Source organism: Brachionichthys hirsutus, chromosome 10 (genome assembly GCF_040956055.1).
Source record: "Brachionichthys hirsutus isolate HB-005 chromosome 10, CSIRO-AGI_Bhir_v1, whole genome shotgun sequence".
Lineage (NCBI taxonomy): Eukaryota > Metazoa > Chordata > Actinopteri > Lophiiformes > Brachionichthyidae > Brachionichthys > Brachionichthys hirsutus.
The window spans coordinates 2,312,341-2,329,906 of NC_090906.1; the positions used below are offsets into that span (position 1 = coordinate 2,312,341).

The 17,566-nt window shown below is 47.5% G+C and overlaps 1 protein-coding gene across 1 annotated transcript; it reads right to left on the reverse strand.

The window, feature by feature from the left end:
• Window positions 1–1,589: 1,589 nt before the first annotated feature.
• Window positions 1,590–16,843, reverse strand: sptbn4a (spectrin, beta, non-erythrocytic 4a). The gene is made up of 19 exons (XM_068744251.1): window positions 16,721–16,843; window positions 11,018–11,281; window positions 10,403–10,633; window positions 9,986–10,075; window positions 9,627–9,905; window positions 9,403–9,533; window positions 9,058–9,262; window positions 8,694–8,939; window positions 8,064–8,198; window positions 7,741–7,982; window positions 6,362–6,500; window positions 6,189–6,273; window positions 5,788–5,999; window positions 4,295–5,031; window positions 4,152–4,212; window positions 3,820–4,088; window positions 3,336–3,506; window positions 3,175–3,217; window positions 1,590–1,883 (listed from the first exon to the last, which is right to left on the reverse strand). Exons 1-19 carry the CDS (start codon window positions 16,841–16,843, stop codon window positions 1,590–1,592), a joined length of 3,957 nt encoding a protein of 1,318 aa, XP_068600352.1.
• Window positions 16,844–17,566: the final 723 nt, after the last annotated feature.

The window sequence follows — 17,566 nt, forward strand, 5'->3', positions numbered from 1 at the left end:
TCTGATAGGAATAAATATCTCCATGTAATAAATACAGCAAGCACACCTGCAGGACGTCCTGCTGCTCTTCCGTACGTCTGCACCCGGATGTTTCATAGTCACTCCTCATTTGCATATCTTTTTCATTACAAAGCATGAATTATATTTGAGTGATGATGCTATTTTATTTTCTTTGGGGGGGGGGGATAAATACAAATGTTTTAATTTTACCCATTTCACTTCAGAGTATTGTTTTATTAGCGCACAGAATTTATTGGTATACATACAAAGATAGGTATATACAGGTCATGACTTGCATCATGATAGTTTTACATTTAACTTGCCTTTGTTGTGGAGAGGTTTGGATCAATCGAGAGGGGGGTACAGAGAGGGGGGGGGGGGGGGGCTCAGTGAGCCACTGCAGGGCTTTTACAATTATGGGCTGCCGTAAACTCTCTGCGGCGATTGAACGTTTCACGGCTGAAATCGGCACATTCAGTGGAAAATAAAATGCAGTAATACAGTACAAACAACAAAGGGGCCATTTGGCTTCTTAATTCATGTCACAGATCAAAGAGGAGTCATTTCTCTGCTATACCCCCCCCCCCCCCCCCAAAAAAAGAACTCTCACTTTTCATGCTTCCTCATCAGATCCATCACAGAAGGTGAGCACGGCTGCAAACCCCCCCCCCCCCCCCTCACCCCTCCACATTGACATTACATTATTGCAATTCCAGTACTACCCAAAAGAATAAAGGCAAGTTTAACAGGTGCACTAAAAGACTATCTCATGCAATGTTCTGCTGTTTGTCATGTATACAAAGGCATCGCGTCACATAGGCTCGGTGCCGCTGAGCAACGCACACCAGGGGGGGGGGGGGGGGTTAATGGGGTTAGGATTTGGTGGACTCGCTCTTGACATTGATTGTCGTCGACAAAGAATAAGAGCAATGATAATTACAAACAGAAGAAGAAGAGAAAGAAACCGAAGAATGGGCAACACCAGCATTCCATTATAATAACATGAGTCAAAGCGAGCCATGTGATGGGATTACAGTATGATTAGTATACAGGTGCGTCTAACGTGCACTCCAGTAAGCGCACGTGACAATTCATAAAGTTCACATTTATAATTATTTCTTGGTTCCTTTTCCTCTTTATATTTTATATATATATATTTTTTTGTAATCTCTTTAGCAAAGAGATGAAATAAAAAAGTATATTGCTTCAAAAAAAAACGTATTTTCTTTTTCTACTATTGTGGAACATTTCATTCGCCGCTTTCCGGGTGTGTCTGGTGAGACGGAGCGTTTACGCCGTCGGTCAAAGGTACAGACAGAAAGACGCTGTGGAGCCGAGAGGTTAAACGATGGGATGTGACGGTGGCTACTTCCTGGAGACTGTCTGTCTGTCTGTCTGACCTTTCGTCTTACAGCAGGTGGCACGACGCGAGCTCTGATGAATTGCCTAGGTGAAGGGTGGGGTGGGGGGGCTAGTCCATCAGTCAGTCCAGGGGGCGTGGCCTCAGTGTGTTCCAGCTCTGTGACTGAGGATCTGCACACCTTGCTGCACATTAGTCAGAGAGGAGTGTTGAAATGCAAAGGGGCTCCTCATTTGCTCTTTCCGGACGTACTGGAGCCCCCCGCCCCGCCCTCAAATTTGTCTGCGATTTCCGATGTGTCTAACTTCTCTGAGCCGTCCCCTTTCTCTGACCTTTCCTTCTCGGACCTCTCCTCCCCTTCCACGAACTCGGACCTCTCTGACCTGGCGTCGGCGTCCCCCTCCGACTTCTCCTTCCTCTCCGAGTGATCCATGGAGGAGGTGCCTGGCTTGTCCCACTTGCCCATGGCTTCGTGCTCAGCGATGCAGGAGGTGATATTTGAAGTCCAGGCCTTCAGGTCCTCCTGCAGAGACAAGAGGACCAGACAAGAGTCCAAAACGGTGAGGAGGATTATTATCCAGTGCGCATAAAGCAACAATTGACCTTGTTGCTCCCTTCTTTTTTTTTTTTTTTTTACATGAGCCCTTTGTGCTTTGAGATGCTTTCTCATTGCCTTTATTTAATTTCACTCACTAAAAGAGATAATTTCAAATTTAACTGGCATCGGTGGTGGATGAGGCGCTATTATTTTATAATCTCTAGTGGAACTGGAATAACATCTAAACATGATCAAAATTCTCAGATGATGTTCTGGTTTAACCAGGAACAAACTGTTGTTGTTGTTGTTGTTGTTTTGGATGGCACACTTACAGTGTAAAATAGTATTCTGTATTGACTCTGTCTTAAATAGGAATAATGGATTTAGAAATACACTAAATAATCATTCCATAATGAATGAATGAATCAAGTATGAAGTTTATCTAAACTGGGAACGTTGTCTATGTCAACCTTTTTTTAAATTCTTTTACATCCGTCCATCCATCCAGCACAGAAGAGATTTGTATCTGAAATTTTGCAGAAATAATTTGATCTCTTCATCTGAGACAAACCCCATTAACATAAATAGCTTGTCACTAAGGAAACAGAAAATGAAATTCGATCTAAAAAAAATATTATAAAAAAATGTAATTGTATAATCTGAAAATGAAACTTGGCGGTCAGACGGACGGCTGGAATCCGATCCTATATCAGCCTCCCTTCTTTGATTGTGGGGGGGGGGGGGGGGCGCTGACTGATCGCCTGGCAGGTTGCCATGGAGCTCACTGTCCCGAATCAGAGGCTGAGGTGACAAACCCCCCTCTGTAGCCGACATGTCCTAAGACCAGAGCAGCACCCGGATGGATGGATGGCTGGGCGTGACATTTGTGCGTCGTTTGCATGCTCTTTAATGTGCAGCAGCCCATCTAGTCTGTAATTTGACACTAGCGGGCGGCTTTTCCCCGGTCAGGGTGCTTCGGGTGGCGTGGTCAAGAATCCGTCTAAAGTCTCCCGACGAGTGTGAGAGGCTTTAGAGGGAACGACGAGACTCGATGGAATACTGAAGCGCTGAGTCATGAAATGTTACTTTCACAGTCTGCTTGGTCTTGTTCTCAGCGGCGTTGTTGACAGTATAAATATATACGTTTATATATATATATATCCTACTTGCTTACATCCTACATCCTACAGAGGTCCAGTCTTTTATGTACAGCGCTATAGGGCTGATTGATCGATTGATTTTTGTCTTCATATCTGGAGATACATAGATGTCTTACCTCATCTTTTGCGTGGAAGGCGAAGATGTCTCCGTCGCTCATCCTGCCGCAGAGAAAATCAAAATCAGTTTGTCTCCTGATACCGGCTGATGAAGAAGCTGCTGGTTGTAGCTTCCTCATTGTAAATCACAACGATTTAAAATGGCTAGGAAGGCTCTTACTGAAGAACGAAGACATTTTTCTTCTTCTTGTATCCCATTGATGGATCAAACGAGCAGCTGCTGAGCTCAACCGGAGGCTCGTCGTTGTACGTCGTGTTGTGGTTCCTTGCGTCCTTGTGGAAGGTCAGCTTTCCCTCTTTCAGCACGCAATAAATGTTCACCCACGACTTGCTGCAACATCAATGTGGCACATGAAGCAGAGACAGACAGACAGAGATTAACTGCAAAAGTGAATGTGGATTAGATCATTTCATATTTTCTACTTCTGCTAAAAAATATTCTGTGGTGGGAAAACTACAAAGCCTGGAAGCGATCATTTTATCAAGTGTAAATTTGAGTTGAATCGATGCTCTGATAATCAAGAATACGATTCAGGATCACCTTCTACACAGTTTATCTGTACATCATACAGATAAACACTTTAACCCATTCCTTGTAGTTTTAATCTTGAATTATTGACCTTGAAAGGACACGGGTTTTGTACCTGTTTGGGCTTCTCTGTTGCGCTTCAAGGTCAGAGTTGGTGACTTTTTTGCGGTAGAGGAAGCCTTCGTTGTGGGCAGTGTGTGAAGTTGGCTGAGGTGTTGTCGGAGCGCCGGTAGCTGGAGCTGAGCGAGAACGTCTCGTCTCCTCGGGCTCTTTTGGACGGGGCCTCCTCCTTGGTTTAGGGCGGTCTCGGGCACGAGGACGACCGTCAAACCGAGTCACGGGTGCTGAGAGGCTGCTGGGAGGCCGGTAAGGTTCCCCTCGTGCCTGAGAAAGCAGAGAAGTCAGCAAAGACACTGCGAACATCTACACGCTGGTGTGCTAACTCACATGTGCTGCTTCTCTCTCCTGGACTTGTTCAACGATATCCGCCATGGTGGATCTCTTATCCCTGCGGCGACAACGGGGATGAGTCGCCAAAGCTACGTTTATTATTTCACTGCCACCACCACCAGCTCAGCTCCTTCACCTACCCTGAGCGTTTGTCCGACCCATCCTTAACCGAGCCCTCCAGGTCACTCGAATCCTGCCTCTGCAGCCTCTGCTTGCTGCTGCCCTCCTGCTCACTGGAAGACTGCCTCTCCAGGCGCCTCCGGTAGCGCTCCTGGCGCACAATCAGCGGCAGCTCGTTCAGCCTGGCCTGGATCTCCTGTTCACTGGAGGTCTGTCTGCCCAGCTTGTACTCTCTCTCTCGCCTCAGATGGTCCATCTGAGGGTCCGAGCGACTCCCACGGGGGTCCCTTTGGAGACGGCCGTGGAGGAGATCCAGACCCGACTCTGGTCCCTTCATGTCTGCCATTGGAATTTCACCAAACTGCTCCCGCTGCATCCTGCTGGCTTCCAGGAGGGGGTTTACCGCCTTGTGGATGTGGTTAATCCTCGGCTGCATGAAGTCAGCTTTCAGGTGCTGCCATGCGTATGCCATTTTAGGGTCCAGAATGCCCCCGCTCTGTACCAGGTATCCAGAACTGCCAAGACTTCCACTGCTGAAATTATTTTGTGCCAGGTAGCCCGAACTACCCATCCCCCCGCCGCCCTGATAATTCTGAGCCAGGTATCCAGAGCTCACCATGTTGGGCTGCTGTGCCAAATACCCTGTACTCCCCATATTGGGTTGTTGTGCCAGATATCCTGAACTTCCTAAATTGGGCTGCAGTCCCAAGTATCCAGAACTTTGTGGTTGGGTCAAATAACCAGAACTACTCATATTCTGTTGAGGAAGAAACCCGGGGCTTCCAATTACCCCGCAGCTTGGCTGCTGAGCCAGGTTGCTTGAACTTCCCAATCGGCCGCTGCCTAGATGGTTTTGCACGCCGCCCACACACCCAGTGTTCAGGCCGAAGTACCCAGACGTCTCAACACTGCTAGGAGTTCGATGGTTCATCCCAAGATAGGGAGAAAGCTCTGCCCCACCACTAGAGTCACTTCCACCTTGGTTCGTCCCAAGGTAAAAGGTGTTGGCTAACTTTGCACTGCATTGCTGTTCCAGTCCAGGGTTGCCTGATCCATTTATAACAGGGTTGTAGCTCGCTAGCATTGAAGACAGTCTCTGGGTTACAGGGGTAGCACCCAGATCTAGCCTGGGCTGTAGGGGCTTGGGTTCTAAATGTGCCTGCACCGTCTGCCTCAAGACAGATGAGGTAGCGCTGGTCGAGGGGACGCCGGGTGTCAGACAAGATAATGGGAACATCCTTCGACTGGAGAGCGGCGGCGTCTTTTTCTCCTCCTCTGTTTTCTTCTCAGCCTAGGAAGAGAAATAACTGGATGATCAATTCAAAATTTGGATTGGAGTATGAAAGATGCGGTTCAGAGAGGAAGGCGCACTGAGGTGAAAAACATAGCAAATGCATGATGTATGTCTTTGCCTACTAAGCAAACACAGCACCCTGAGGTCCCCCCCCCCTGCACCAGCATTAACTTGTGACTCCACTGAACTGATTAAACATTTATCTACAGTCAAGCTTACTGCAGAAAGCTGGCGGAGAGAGCTGAAACGTTCTTTCCAGGTTACAGCAGCCTTGCGGAAGGCTTCGTGGCGAAGGATGAGCTGCTCGACCTCATCTGTGCGGGCTGGGGTCTCGCCGCCCTCTGGGCCCTTGGAGTTGATCAGTGGCTCTTTGCCCTTGAGCCAGGCTTCTGCCTTTACCGTCTCCTGGGCATACTGGAACCGTTCCTGCTCTGAAGGCAACAGCAGACCAACAATTAACACTCTCTTTTAATCGCCACTTTCGCCGAAGTCTCCTGTTTCAGTGCTCGTGTGAGCATTATGCTAAAACCAGAGTGCAATCCTTTCACAAGTCAAAAGGACAAAAGCATTTACAGCCAATAGTAAAAAAAAACAGGTTGATGTAGTATGATGCTACTCACTGCACTGCAGCCTTTCCTGGTGTCTGTCCCATTTCTCAACGAGATCCTTCTGCTTGGCCAGGAGGCTGTCCAGCTTCTCTTTTATCTGAGGTGACAGATTTGCTTTCATGATCAGTAACTACATCTATTCTTTTGCTCATTAGTGTGGGCCGTGCTGGCTTCGTTAGCCTGACCTCCTCTGACGCGGGGTTGCCCGCTGCTATGAGGATCTTGCCGAGATCTGCGCACTGCTGGATGATCTTGCTGCGACCGTCTATTTTAGCTTTCAGTTCCTGATGTTGTTTCAGCATCACTTCCAGAGATATCAAATCTCTGCCAAAGAGCAGATCACAATGTTTAGATGATATTAGCAGCACACTGGTGAATCTTAACCTTTGTAAATCACATGTTTGAAAACTGTGCACACCTTCTCAATGTTTTTTTTTTCTTCCCCCTGTTAATTCCGAAGGGCCCATGCCTGAACTCCAAGACACCCCCCATCGTGTCTACAGCCCCCCACCCACAGTGAGATCTGGCAATGGCTACCCATCAAGTACCCAAAAGTCTGGGCGGCGTGGTGGCGCAGTGGTAAGCGCTGTTGCCTCACAGCAAAAAGGTCACAGATTCAAATCTGACTTGTGGCTTTTTTGTGCAGAGTTTGCATGTTCTCCCTGTGTCTGCAAGGGTTCTCTCCCAGCTCTCCAGCTTCCTCCCACTCCCAAAAACATTCTGATTAGGTGAATCTGTCTACCTGATGGGACTCAACCTTCCTTTACAGTGAGCATAACTGCCACCCAAAAGCCTTCATGTGACATTCAGGCTCTTTTTGCCGCTCACAGTCCCACTTTCTCAGCATCCATTTCCATCCTCTGTGTCCACTCTGCCCCCCGGACTTTAAATTCTTTCCTAGGACCCAAACGCTAACCTGCTTATTTAATTTGCACTCGGTTTAAATCAATCCCCTGTATACTGGTTACGACACTTTCATCTTTGTCTGACAATTTCCAACAGAGTCCTGGACAGGGAATGTGGGGACAGATATAGGGACACCATTCAACAAAGTCTGGATGTGAAATAGAGACATTATGGTTACAGGGTAGGTGTTTTACAACAGGTCTGCTTTCCGGGAGCAGATCACCTCCATTGCAACCAGTCGAACCAGTTCAACTGATTAGCCACTGGTCTAATGTTTCTGTGATTTTAACATGGCATAAACTAATGAAGATATTAAACAAGAAATAAAATACACAACATTTTTGCTTGCAGTATGAAATAATGAAGACTATTAGCCTTAAGTGTCATTTCAATATAACATGAATAGATGCTTTGCCATGTTTATTGGTTGTCCAGTAAATTTAGGTCAAGGTGGAACAGCCGTCAGATTTGACACCAGAGCAATGAGGTTCTGTCCACGGGGACGGCACACAGCCACAGAAACACAGAGACCTGAATCAATCACTGGACCCAGAAGAAGCAGTGACTGAAACCACTGTGAATAAATGCTGTAAAGGTTAGACATGACGACAAACAATAAAGCAGTCGTGGCTGAATGAGGGACTGGCCAATGTCTTACCTCGGCTCATCCCATCCTATTTGACCCTTGATGCCTTCCATCCACATCAGGTTTTCACGCACCACAGAGAAGAACTGCACCTTGTCTGTTACCGAAGTAACCTGGACCCGGCTGGCCTCACAAGAGCTCAGCAGCTCCCTCCACGCCTCCATCACCTCCTGCTCCTTCACCATGATGGCATCAGCCTTCTCGCCAGCGTAGATGGTTCTCAACTGGGCAGCGTTCTCCTGCAGCTGCCTTACCTGGACCAAGGACAAACCAGGAGTTACTTTTGTTATTTCGTTTGTGCTACTAATGGGCTCACGGAGAGTCAAGTTGCTTACCTGTGCAACCAGCAGTTGAAGGGCATGTTCAAAGGAGTGCATGAGCCTCTGCAGGGTGGCTGGATTGGTGATGTTTGCTTGGCACGCCCTCACCTCTGGCAACTGCTTCATCTTCCCTGCAATCTGGGCCAAGACCTACAGCACAGGACAGCATCGCCACAAAGGGCCTTGAAAATAGCCTCTATGCATCATGGCCTGACTGTTTTACCTTAAGAACACATTTGGGTCATTTTTACACCGGACCAAGCGGACTCGGTTCGACAGGGGAGCTGAAAGTCGCAACATTGCTGCATTTATCACTTGTTTCGGTTCTGCTTTCACACTGCGAATTTCTTAAAGTGCAGCAAACTGTCCGAGCAGCAGGAAGGGAAATCCCTGTTTCTCTGGATGTTTCAAATGCGCATGGTTTGTAGATTTGGTCCTGTGTTTGGGCCGGTGAGCATTCACACAGCACACGAACCAAACCAGGTTTCACTTGCAAGCGAACCGAGACCCGCGCATTCAGGCGGACCAGGGCTTCGCTTGCCCAAAATAAGAGGACCATCCCAGGAAACGAACGCTGGTCCGTTTAAAGCGGACCAAACAGCCTAGTGTGAAGGCGACCTGAAGTTACGTTTGCTTCGACTGTACCTCTTTGCAGTCGGTGAAGAACTTGTGCAGCTGGTGCGACGCCGCCAGCATCTGTCTGCGGGTCTCCATCAGCTCCAGGAGGTCGGCCCACGACTCGTTCAGCCCGTCCTTCCACTCGGCGATGGTGGCCGCGTCGGCGTGGCCGCAGTCAATCATCTCGTTCACCATTTTGTTCACCTGCTCCATGTGCTGCTGGCCAATGCTGTTGGTTTCTGCGGCAAACTTGGTAAATTTCTCCTGAAGCACCTGAAATGCATGGATAGCACTTAGCCATAGCTGCTAATTACATCGGCACACAGGTTATGGCATTTGTTCGTGACTTGCTGCAAAGACTCGTATGGAACATGAACCCGCGTCTACTGACCGTGACTTCCTCCAGGTCCTTGCCCAGGTCGGTGGAACCGGCCACCGCCTCGCGCTCCGTGATCCACTTCTCCAACTCCTCCACATCCTTGTGGAGCTGGTAGAGCCAGTACTGCTGCTCCAGTTTGGTTTTCCTGTGCTCCACCATGTCCTTCAGGGACACATACAGCCGGTCTATGTGGGACTGCTGCTTGGTGAGCTTCTCGCTGGGGGGGGGGGGAAAGAGAGGAAACGGGGTGTAACAGATGACGACGTTATCCTTCTGAGGTCCAACATGATAGAGAGCATGAAGATTTCTGACTCTTCTTCTCTTGGTCTTTATGTGTGATGGTGGGACGTGTCACACCTCTCTGGGTGTCCAAGTTCCAGTAGGTGCTGGCATTGCTGGGATAGCATTCCCACAGTCTCTGCATACGTCTCCACTGTTTGCTCCAGAGTCAGGTGGGCCTTCAGCAGCTGCAGGGTGCTCGCCTCGTCCTGGATCAGAATAACGGCGAGATGTGGGTTTCGCTTGTTCACTTTAGATCCATGCCAAAAAATAAATCTCTGGCTACCAGGGGCTGCTCGTACCGTGCCTTTTTCCTCATTGGCCAGCTGGAGTTTTTGACCCGACAACCAGGCCTCCACCTTCACTGCCTCGCTGTAGTACTGCTGAGCCTGGAGCGTGGCATCCAGCATCACGGACCTCCTCTCCGCCTCCAGCTGCAGAACCTCCCACAGCTGGCGCACATGCCCAGCTCCTTCCCGCACGAACTCCACCTCTGGCGTCCTCAGTGATGCAATAATCCCCGCCCGGTCCAGAACCTCCGTGACGCGAGCCCGTCGCCCTGTCAGCTCCCTCTGGAGCGTCTGAGGTGCCGATTGGAGGGGGTAGCGGGGTGAGGATGCAGAGCAGCCAATCTTTGCCAAATGTCGTGTGTGACTCTTACCTGGTTCCTTTTCGCGTGCTGTTGTACACTCTGGATGTTGTTGCCGTAATCCTTGCAGGAGGCCAAAGGAAGTCTTTCTTGAATCCACAGCTATGAGGAAACCAAAGTCAGGTTAGCGCAGATTACGTTGCAGCATCCTCCCAAATAACTCAACAAGATAGTGGCTGGTTTTACATTAAAAACACGTCATATAATCCGAGCCACAAGATGCCAGATGAAAGCCAACTCTTCAAGCTGGAATCTTCACCGTAGCCTTTAAGATAAAGCGATCTGAGGCAGGCGCTCAAGCCGGAATGCTGGAATACGCTGCCAGACGAGGCCGACGGGAACTCGCGATGCTCTGCTCTTTAACGACTACGACTAGTAAATAAATTAATGATGCAGAGGTGATTTAAAGAGAAGGAAATATGCACCCACCATCTCGTCCTCCAGGTCTTGGGCGACTTGGTGCATCTCTTTGGAAGCCAGCAGGATGCGGCGTCTCTCCTTCAGGGGTTCAATGAGGCGGACGATTCGCGTCTCCTCGCCTGGCTGATGGCTGCTCTCCGCGTCGCCCGCCACCAGCCCCCGCTGGGACAGGCAGACCCCCTGCAAACCTCCCAACTCTCCCACATCCTTGTAGAAGTCGCCCATCTGAGACTCCATGGCCTGCACCGAAGGAAAAGAGGACGGTCATGTTGCAGCCACACAGGGATCAGCTGTTACAGCAGCCTCGGTTTAAGAAAATAAAAGCATTTTTGGAGGCTTCTGAAAACACAGACGAATTCATGCTTTAAAGTTTATTCAGACGATCATGTTGGTCACTGTTCCTCTAAACTGTCTCTACTGGGAACAATTACTTATGATTAATATAATTAATAGGAATTATCTGATGAGTGATCAAATAAAATGGACTTATTATTTTTTTATTTTATTAAAAAAAAGAATTACCAGCAACAAGCACAACTCTCATTTGAAGTTTAATTTCATAAATAGAAATCCAGCTATAAGTCTGTTCAGCAGTTGTTTAGGGATACTTCGGGGGAGACTTACCTGGAATTTCTGGAGCTGCTCATTGAAGGTGGGCAGGTGGTGCGCCTGTTCCAGCTGGGGGGGCTGCCGCTCCAGGTGGGACAGCTGGTGGTCGAGGTCCGAGTAGCTCTTCACCGCCGGCTCCGGCTTGTTGTTTTCGAACAGCTGGCGGGCCTTGGCCTTGGTGGTGCTCTCCAGGTCGGACCAGCACTCCCTGATCTCCTCCAGCTTCTGTTGAACGACCGAACGGAGCTCTGGCTTTTCCTGGATCAGCTCCTGACCCTCCTGGGGGGGGGGGTTACACGTTTTTATTTGACTAAAAGGGGCCAATGTTCAAAGAAACAACAGGACGAGACATAGCTGTACTTTAAACTGTGTATTCCAGATCTTCTTTAAGGCACCTGAACGCATCCCGATATTGCAAACCATGAATGTCGGGATGAGTTTGTGTCATTCATCATTCTCTTCCAAGGATTTTGGCGAAACTTGGTAGAAGGAAGACATTACATTCAGGAGACGGCCTGGAACGAGGTGCAGAATTGGGAATTTGTAATTATCTTTTGGGATTTTTTGGGAGGTGTTTTCGTGGATTTCACATAAACTACTACATGCACCAAGCAAAAATCTAAATTTAAATTTGGAATGTTTCCATATGAAGGAATTGTCAAACGAAGAATGATGCTCAAATACTGGGGGCAAGTTTTCATGGTCAGAGTAAAACTGCGATGGTTGAACGATCCTGGGACAGAGCACTTAAAGGAAGCAGCTAATTTATAGTTTGTCCTCTAAATAGCTTTGGGAAACACAGGTTTACGCCAAGGTGGGACCCCCCTCTCACCCCAACGCCTGCACAGAGCAAAGTTTGGCCTTCGGCTGACCTAAAACTCAACTATGGCAAGCCGAATAAAGCTCTGTGCTCTTGTGCTCATCTTCCCTGCTCTAAATACGCTGGCTTTGTTCATGATGTCATCTGGAAGGGGAGAGATCAAAACTTACAGCAGCTTTCCTAAAATAGATCCTTAATGGTCTCCTTCCACAGACGTAGGGGAATAGGAGGTGTTTTCCTTCTCTGAAGAGATTTAGAATGTATTTAGTTGTTTGTTTGTTTTTTACTGCTGTGTGTATTATTTACTGTAGTAACAACAGTGCATGTACGGCAGACTTAATCTCCTGGATTTCACCGCCTCCATCTTTCACGGGGAGCTGGACCTCCTGTATATCCTGTGGCTTTCATCATGCGGTGCTGCATTTCTCCTCCTGGCACAGGCTCTCTTGCTTAACTGCTGCTAGCTCTCCCTCTCTCACATCCCTCTCTCTCCTCCATCCCTTCCTTGGCCTCACTCTCCCTCTCATAATGCAGAGCCAGCAGTAAACAGGCTCTCTCTCTCTCTCTCTCTCTCACTTCTCTTGGCTTTACTGACAGAGTGAGGCAGGGGGAGAGGAGCGAGAGAGAAGAGAAAGAAGGGAAGAGAGAGGAGGAGGAGGAATCAAAGGTTTACGGAACAGGAATGAGTCTGTTGCTGTGTTACACTCGGATGTCGAAGGACATGTAGCGATGTCATAATGGCGACCACGTATGAATCACGCACTCTGTTGCTAAATTCTGCGGGCCTTCCTGTAATGCTGATGCAGCACACTGGAATAGCGGGTGGGATTAGAGAGTCTGTTTCACACCACGACCACAAACAACAACGCATCCACACCTAAGGAGCGTAGAAGCAACACAAAGCAGCAGCCGTGTGACGCCGAACCGTCCCGATGGGGGCGCCGATCGCAATTTCAACTCGGCTCTTCCTGCTCGGACGCCAAGCTGTCCCCTCAGGATGACCCACAATGCAACACCGAGCCGACGATGGATTTTGCTGAACTTCTAATAGCGTTTATAATATTTTTAGACACTAATTCAAAATATATCCTCTTGAGACCCAGCCCGTTGACATGCGTCCTCGGTAATGGACAAATGTCCACTACAGAGGACATGCTAACAGGCTGGGTCTCAGGAGGATATATATTTTACATTGATAGAGATAGAGAGAACTGATCCCTTGGGGAGGCTCCCTCAGGGAAATTTAGGTTCCAGCAGCATCATTGAGCACAGAGTCAGGAGCACATAGAGTGTCGAAGTCGAGGAGATAGAATATACAGCAAAATAAGAATAAATCAAAATATAAATAAGCATACATGGAATCTGAGCAATAATTAAATGTGTTTGTGACTATTTACAGGTATGTGGTTAAATACACTTCTGGTTATTAGCTACTGCTCCTCCTACATAGATGGATTTAATGCATCCTCATGTAATGATTTAAACTATACTGTGATCAGTGATGCCTTCATGGTCTCCAATCCCAAGGGATTTTTCAGAAACGTGACCATTGAGATTATTAAAAAAAAAATATTCTAGATTATGCAATTAAATGATACGAAACCAGGTCAATGAAATTTTGATTAAGGCTATTTTGAGAAAATGTGTGACAGAAGTGCAAAAGAAAAAAAAAATCCAGATGTGCAGATGAGGATGACAACAAGTAAACAGGACAATAAATACAACTCAGAGTCACCGTTCAATGTTCTCTATGCTGAAGATTTATAATCCATACCAATAAATGTATGAATATAATGCTCAGAAATGCCATACACCCAAGTGACTCCCAGTTAACTTCTGCTGAACCTGCAGCTGCACCTGCAGCTCATTACTCATGCAAGCCGTTGTGTTTTGCTGTTTTATAGCAGGAGCCTGATGCGTCTGGACCGGATCCATTACTAGCAGCGTTCCTACGAGTGAAGACGATTTCACAGGTAAGACATCAGCAACAGCACTGATGCAGACATACCGGTATATAGAGTACTGTAGCTATACAGTGAGGGAAATACGTATTTGAGCACCCTGCGATTTTGCAAGTTCACCCACTTAAAAATGATGTTGGGGTCTGATATTTTCATTGTAGGTGCATTTCCACCGTGACAGACAGGTTACCGATCCCTGCTTTATAGCGTGCACAGTACCAGACCGAGAAACTGAAGCAGTGAGGTGGAATCCCTCCATCATTAAAGGTGTTTTTCATAACACATCATTCTACGTGGGCCAATATATTCCAGTTTTATAAAGATCTGTCTAAGAATACAATAAAACATGCTGTAGTGAAGTCGACATGATTCATTCAATGATCTTCAACGAAGGAGAGGAAGATGACTTTTAATTTTTAAAATATTGGACTAAAATTTTGAGCTAATGAAACGGTAATAAAAGTTCAACTTATAGCCTCAGCTTGATTAAATCAAGTCTTGTTAGTCCTATAAGACCACAAGATAAACGTTAAATGTACTGGACCGGGTTCTGTCCATATGTTAACCAAGAAGTGACCCTGGGCCTGTGCTAAGGCTCGGTCGTCCTGTCTCTGTAACAGAGAAGAGCCCACAGGTCCCCGCATGGAGGAGGAGGAGGAGGAGGGTGCCTCATGTGCTGAGTAAGGACTGGGAGAACAGAGCTGAGTGCCTGAGACAGGAAGCTTTCCAAAAAAGGACATGGACTTCTCAGATGACGGCAGGACGCGGAGTCATCTTTTCTTCTCCGTCTCCCAGGTGACGATAGATAGACGCTACGGAGGCTCTGTGCCGGATCACACGGCGGGAAAAGTAGGAAAAACATGGCAGTCAGACCGGAAGCCGTGACTCCAGCAGCCATCTTCTGCCCGCTCTGTCAAACCGTTCAGTAGATTTATCCGGTATTTGGAACGAAAGGTTACACAAATACGCTGACGCTTCAGAAGTCATGCGGGATCCTGTTTCAGGCTGTTTTCATTTGGAGCTCAGAGGACAGTGGAGGCGGAAGACTCTCGAGAACGTCTCCACGACAACTGTCAAGTTTATCTCAAAAGGATTAAAATTCTGTTTTACGTGAACAGCCTGTGATTATAAGCCAGACGGTGTCACGGTGGTGGAAGGTTGAGTACCGTACCACATGACTGCACCGTCAAGGAGCCAATCGGCCGTCACCTTGCTTCTTGCTCCCGCCCCCTTTCATCACGTCTCCTGTCTGTGTTCCTACTGTAAACTAGGATGTGATATAACGTCTATCTAAGGCAAGAATGCTGATAAAATATAAAAATATAAGCTAGTAATATGTGTATATAAACATAGTAAATGTAATTACAATTCCCTGCAGTTTAAAATGCAAAAGGTTATAGGATAAGAATGTCAATTACCGGACAACAAAGTTTACTTTTATTATAGAAAATATTTTTTGTTTTGTTTTGTTTTTTATATATTTATTTGACCAATAACTAAAAGCAACATTCAGAAAACGAACTAGAAAGTCTTGGCTAGAGAAGATTCGGGATGCGCAACAAAAACAAATTAAGTTCACATTCTTCGAGAGCAACAAGCAAATATTTAGATTTCTGTCTAATCCAACAGTTTTTTTTACATTTTCCTGGTCATATTAATGACCACGTATGTCCGCCCAATGTCAGATATCAGAAATGATTTTAGAAATTTTATAATGTTAAATGCAGAGCTACAAATAGCTTCCTGTTTGAAAAGCTACAAAAAAAAGCACCAAAGCGGGCTCCATACTTTACTGACTGACCGGTGGTCTATTTCACACATGGTTTTTTTTTTAATCTTCAAGGTCCACATTTATAATTAGTTACACTGCTGTCTTATGAATATTTAATAATACAGTATAAACTATAACAAATAATGTGTAAAAATCCATACAGTTGAACAAATGTCTTAATGTATTCCATAAAAAATGAATACCGGTAATTAAAAATGTCAACATAAGCTCCCAGGATATTTTGAGGGATGTAAATATATTTAAGGAGGTCAAAACCTGATCAACCTCACCACGACTGTGATGTTCAGCTTTTTAAGCGGGTCCAGGAGCCACTTGTATTTGTATTTATTATATTATTTATGTATTAAGGATCCATTTGCTGCTAGATTTCATATATAAGTTGAAAACATGTGTCTGAATAATTCAGTTTGGCCACTGACAATATTTATGAAAGAAAACAATATGGGGGGGGGGTGTCTTTGACATTTTCAAAATGTTCGTATGATGCTTGGCGGGGCTTAAATTCTAAAGATCACTTTTTTTCTGATAGCAGGAATATATTTACGACTTATATAAAGGCCATAGATGCAGCGCGCCTTCAACAGGAAGAGCGTCCCATCGCCGAGGCCGAGGGCTCGGAGAACGCTCCGTGTTGATGGGACTATAAACTGTCAGCACAGCAAAGCATGATGGGAAAGGTGGGCCAAAACTCAACCCTGAGACCGTTTTTCATGACGCTAACGGATCTCAGATCAGCCGTGAGTTACGCTACTGCCTGCATGCTTGGCCTTCAGCGTTCCAAAGGCGTCCTCTGTGTGATTCGGTCTCACCTCCGAGGCTGAGCGATGAAATTCAGACGGTCTGTGCAAAATAAAAAAAGAGCGGCGGGGATCGTACCCCCCCCTGCGAGTCGGAAAACAACACTAGAGCAATATAACCTTGAGCATGTAATTCGGGACGTACCCGAGCCAGGTGACGAAACGACAGAAGAGCGATGACAACTGTCCCACTTCCACCTCTCCCACCACACCCACCATCAGCACTGTTTGTCTCTCCTGTGCTCTCTTGGGCATGGTGCCCCCCCCCCCCCCCACCCCGACACACCTGACCCTCCCCGTCCATCCATCCCTCCCGCCCGTCAACACGCCCTGATCACCTCCACTCACCTGTTCTATCTTGGCCAACCATTCTTTATTGCGGGCCAGCTCCGCCATAAAGGCCTGGTGCTTCAGCCACTTCCTGTGTAGCTTTTGAGCCTCATCCCGCGCCGTGTCTCGGGCCATAAGCATCTTCTCCTCCACCCGCTGTCCCAATCACTCAGCTAGGGGAGACAAAAATAGCCACCATCAGGAGCCCAACGCTCAAGCCAGCCCTTCTTCTTCTTCTTCTTCCCTTTCCCACCGGACGTCCTGCCGGCCTTGACACCAGAGCCACCCGCTCTGCTCTGCAGGGGCCTGGGTACCTGTGCTGTCACCACCCCTCCCCAACCAACCCCCCCCCCCCCCCCACCAGACACCCTTTACTGGAGAAAAAAAAAATCAAGATAAGCACCTCAGCAGCAGCGGTAGCAATGGAAGCACTCAAGCCCGTCCTCTGGGTAGCTCCTGGGTCCTCATGCCCGACGACTCGATGGGTCTTGCGGTCCTGATGCTGCAGTGTCTGCTAGCCAGTCTCAGGGAAAGCAAAAAAAAAAACAACCAGCGAAATAGAGGAAATGCGCCAATGACAGGCGCACACATCCAAGACTCCCTGCAGGCCGTGGGATATCATCAACGCCCAAATGTCCATTACAATCCAGCCCTCAGTGAAGGTGTACACGTAGCATAGCCGGGGCAAACCTGACCGTCCACCACTTGCCAGTCCCGGTCGATCTGTAGTCCTGTCGAATGATGCTGTAGGAAGGAGGAGGAGGAGGAAGAGTTGGAGTGGGAGGAGCAGGGTGAATGGGATGCAGAGGCGGTGCAGAGGAGGCCGGATAACATAAGCTATCGGCTCCTAGGATGCATCGCTTT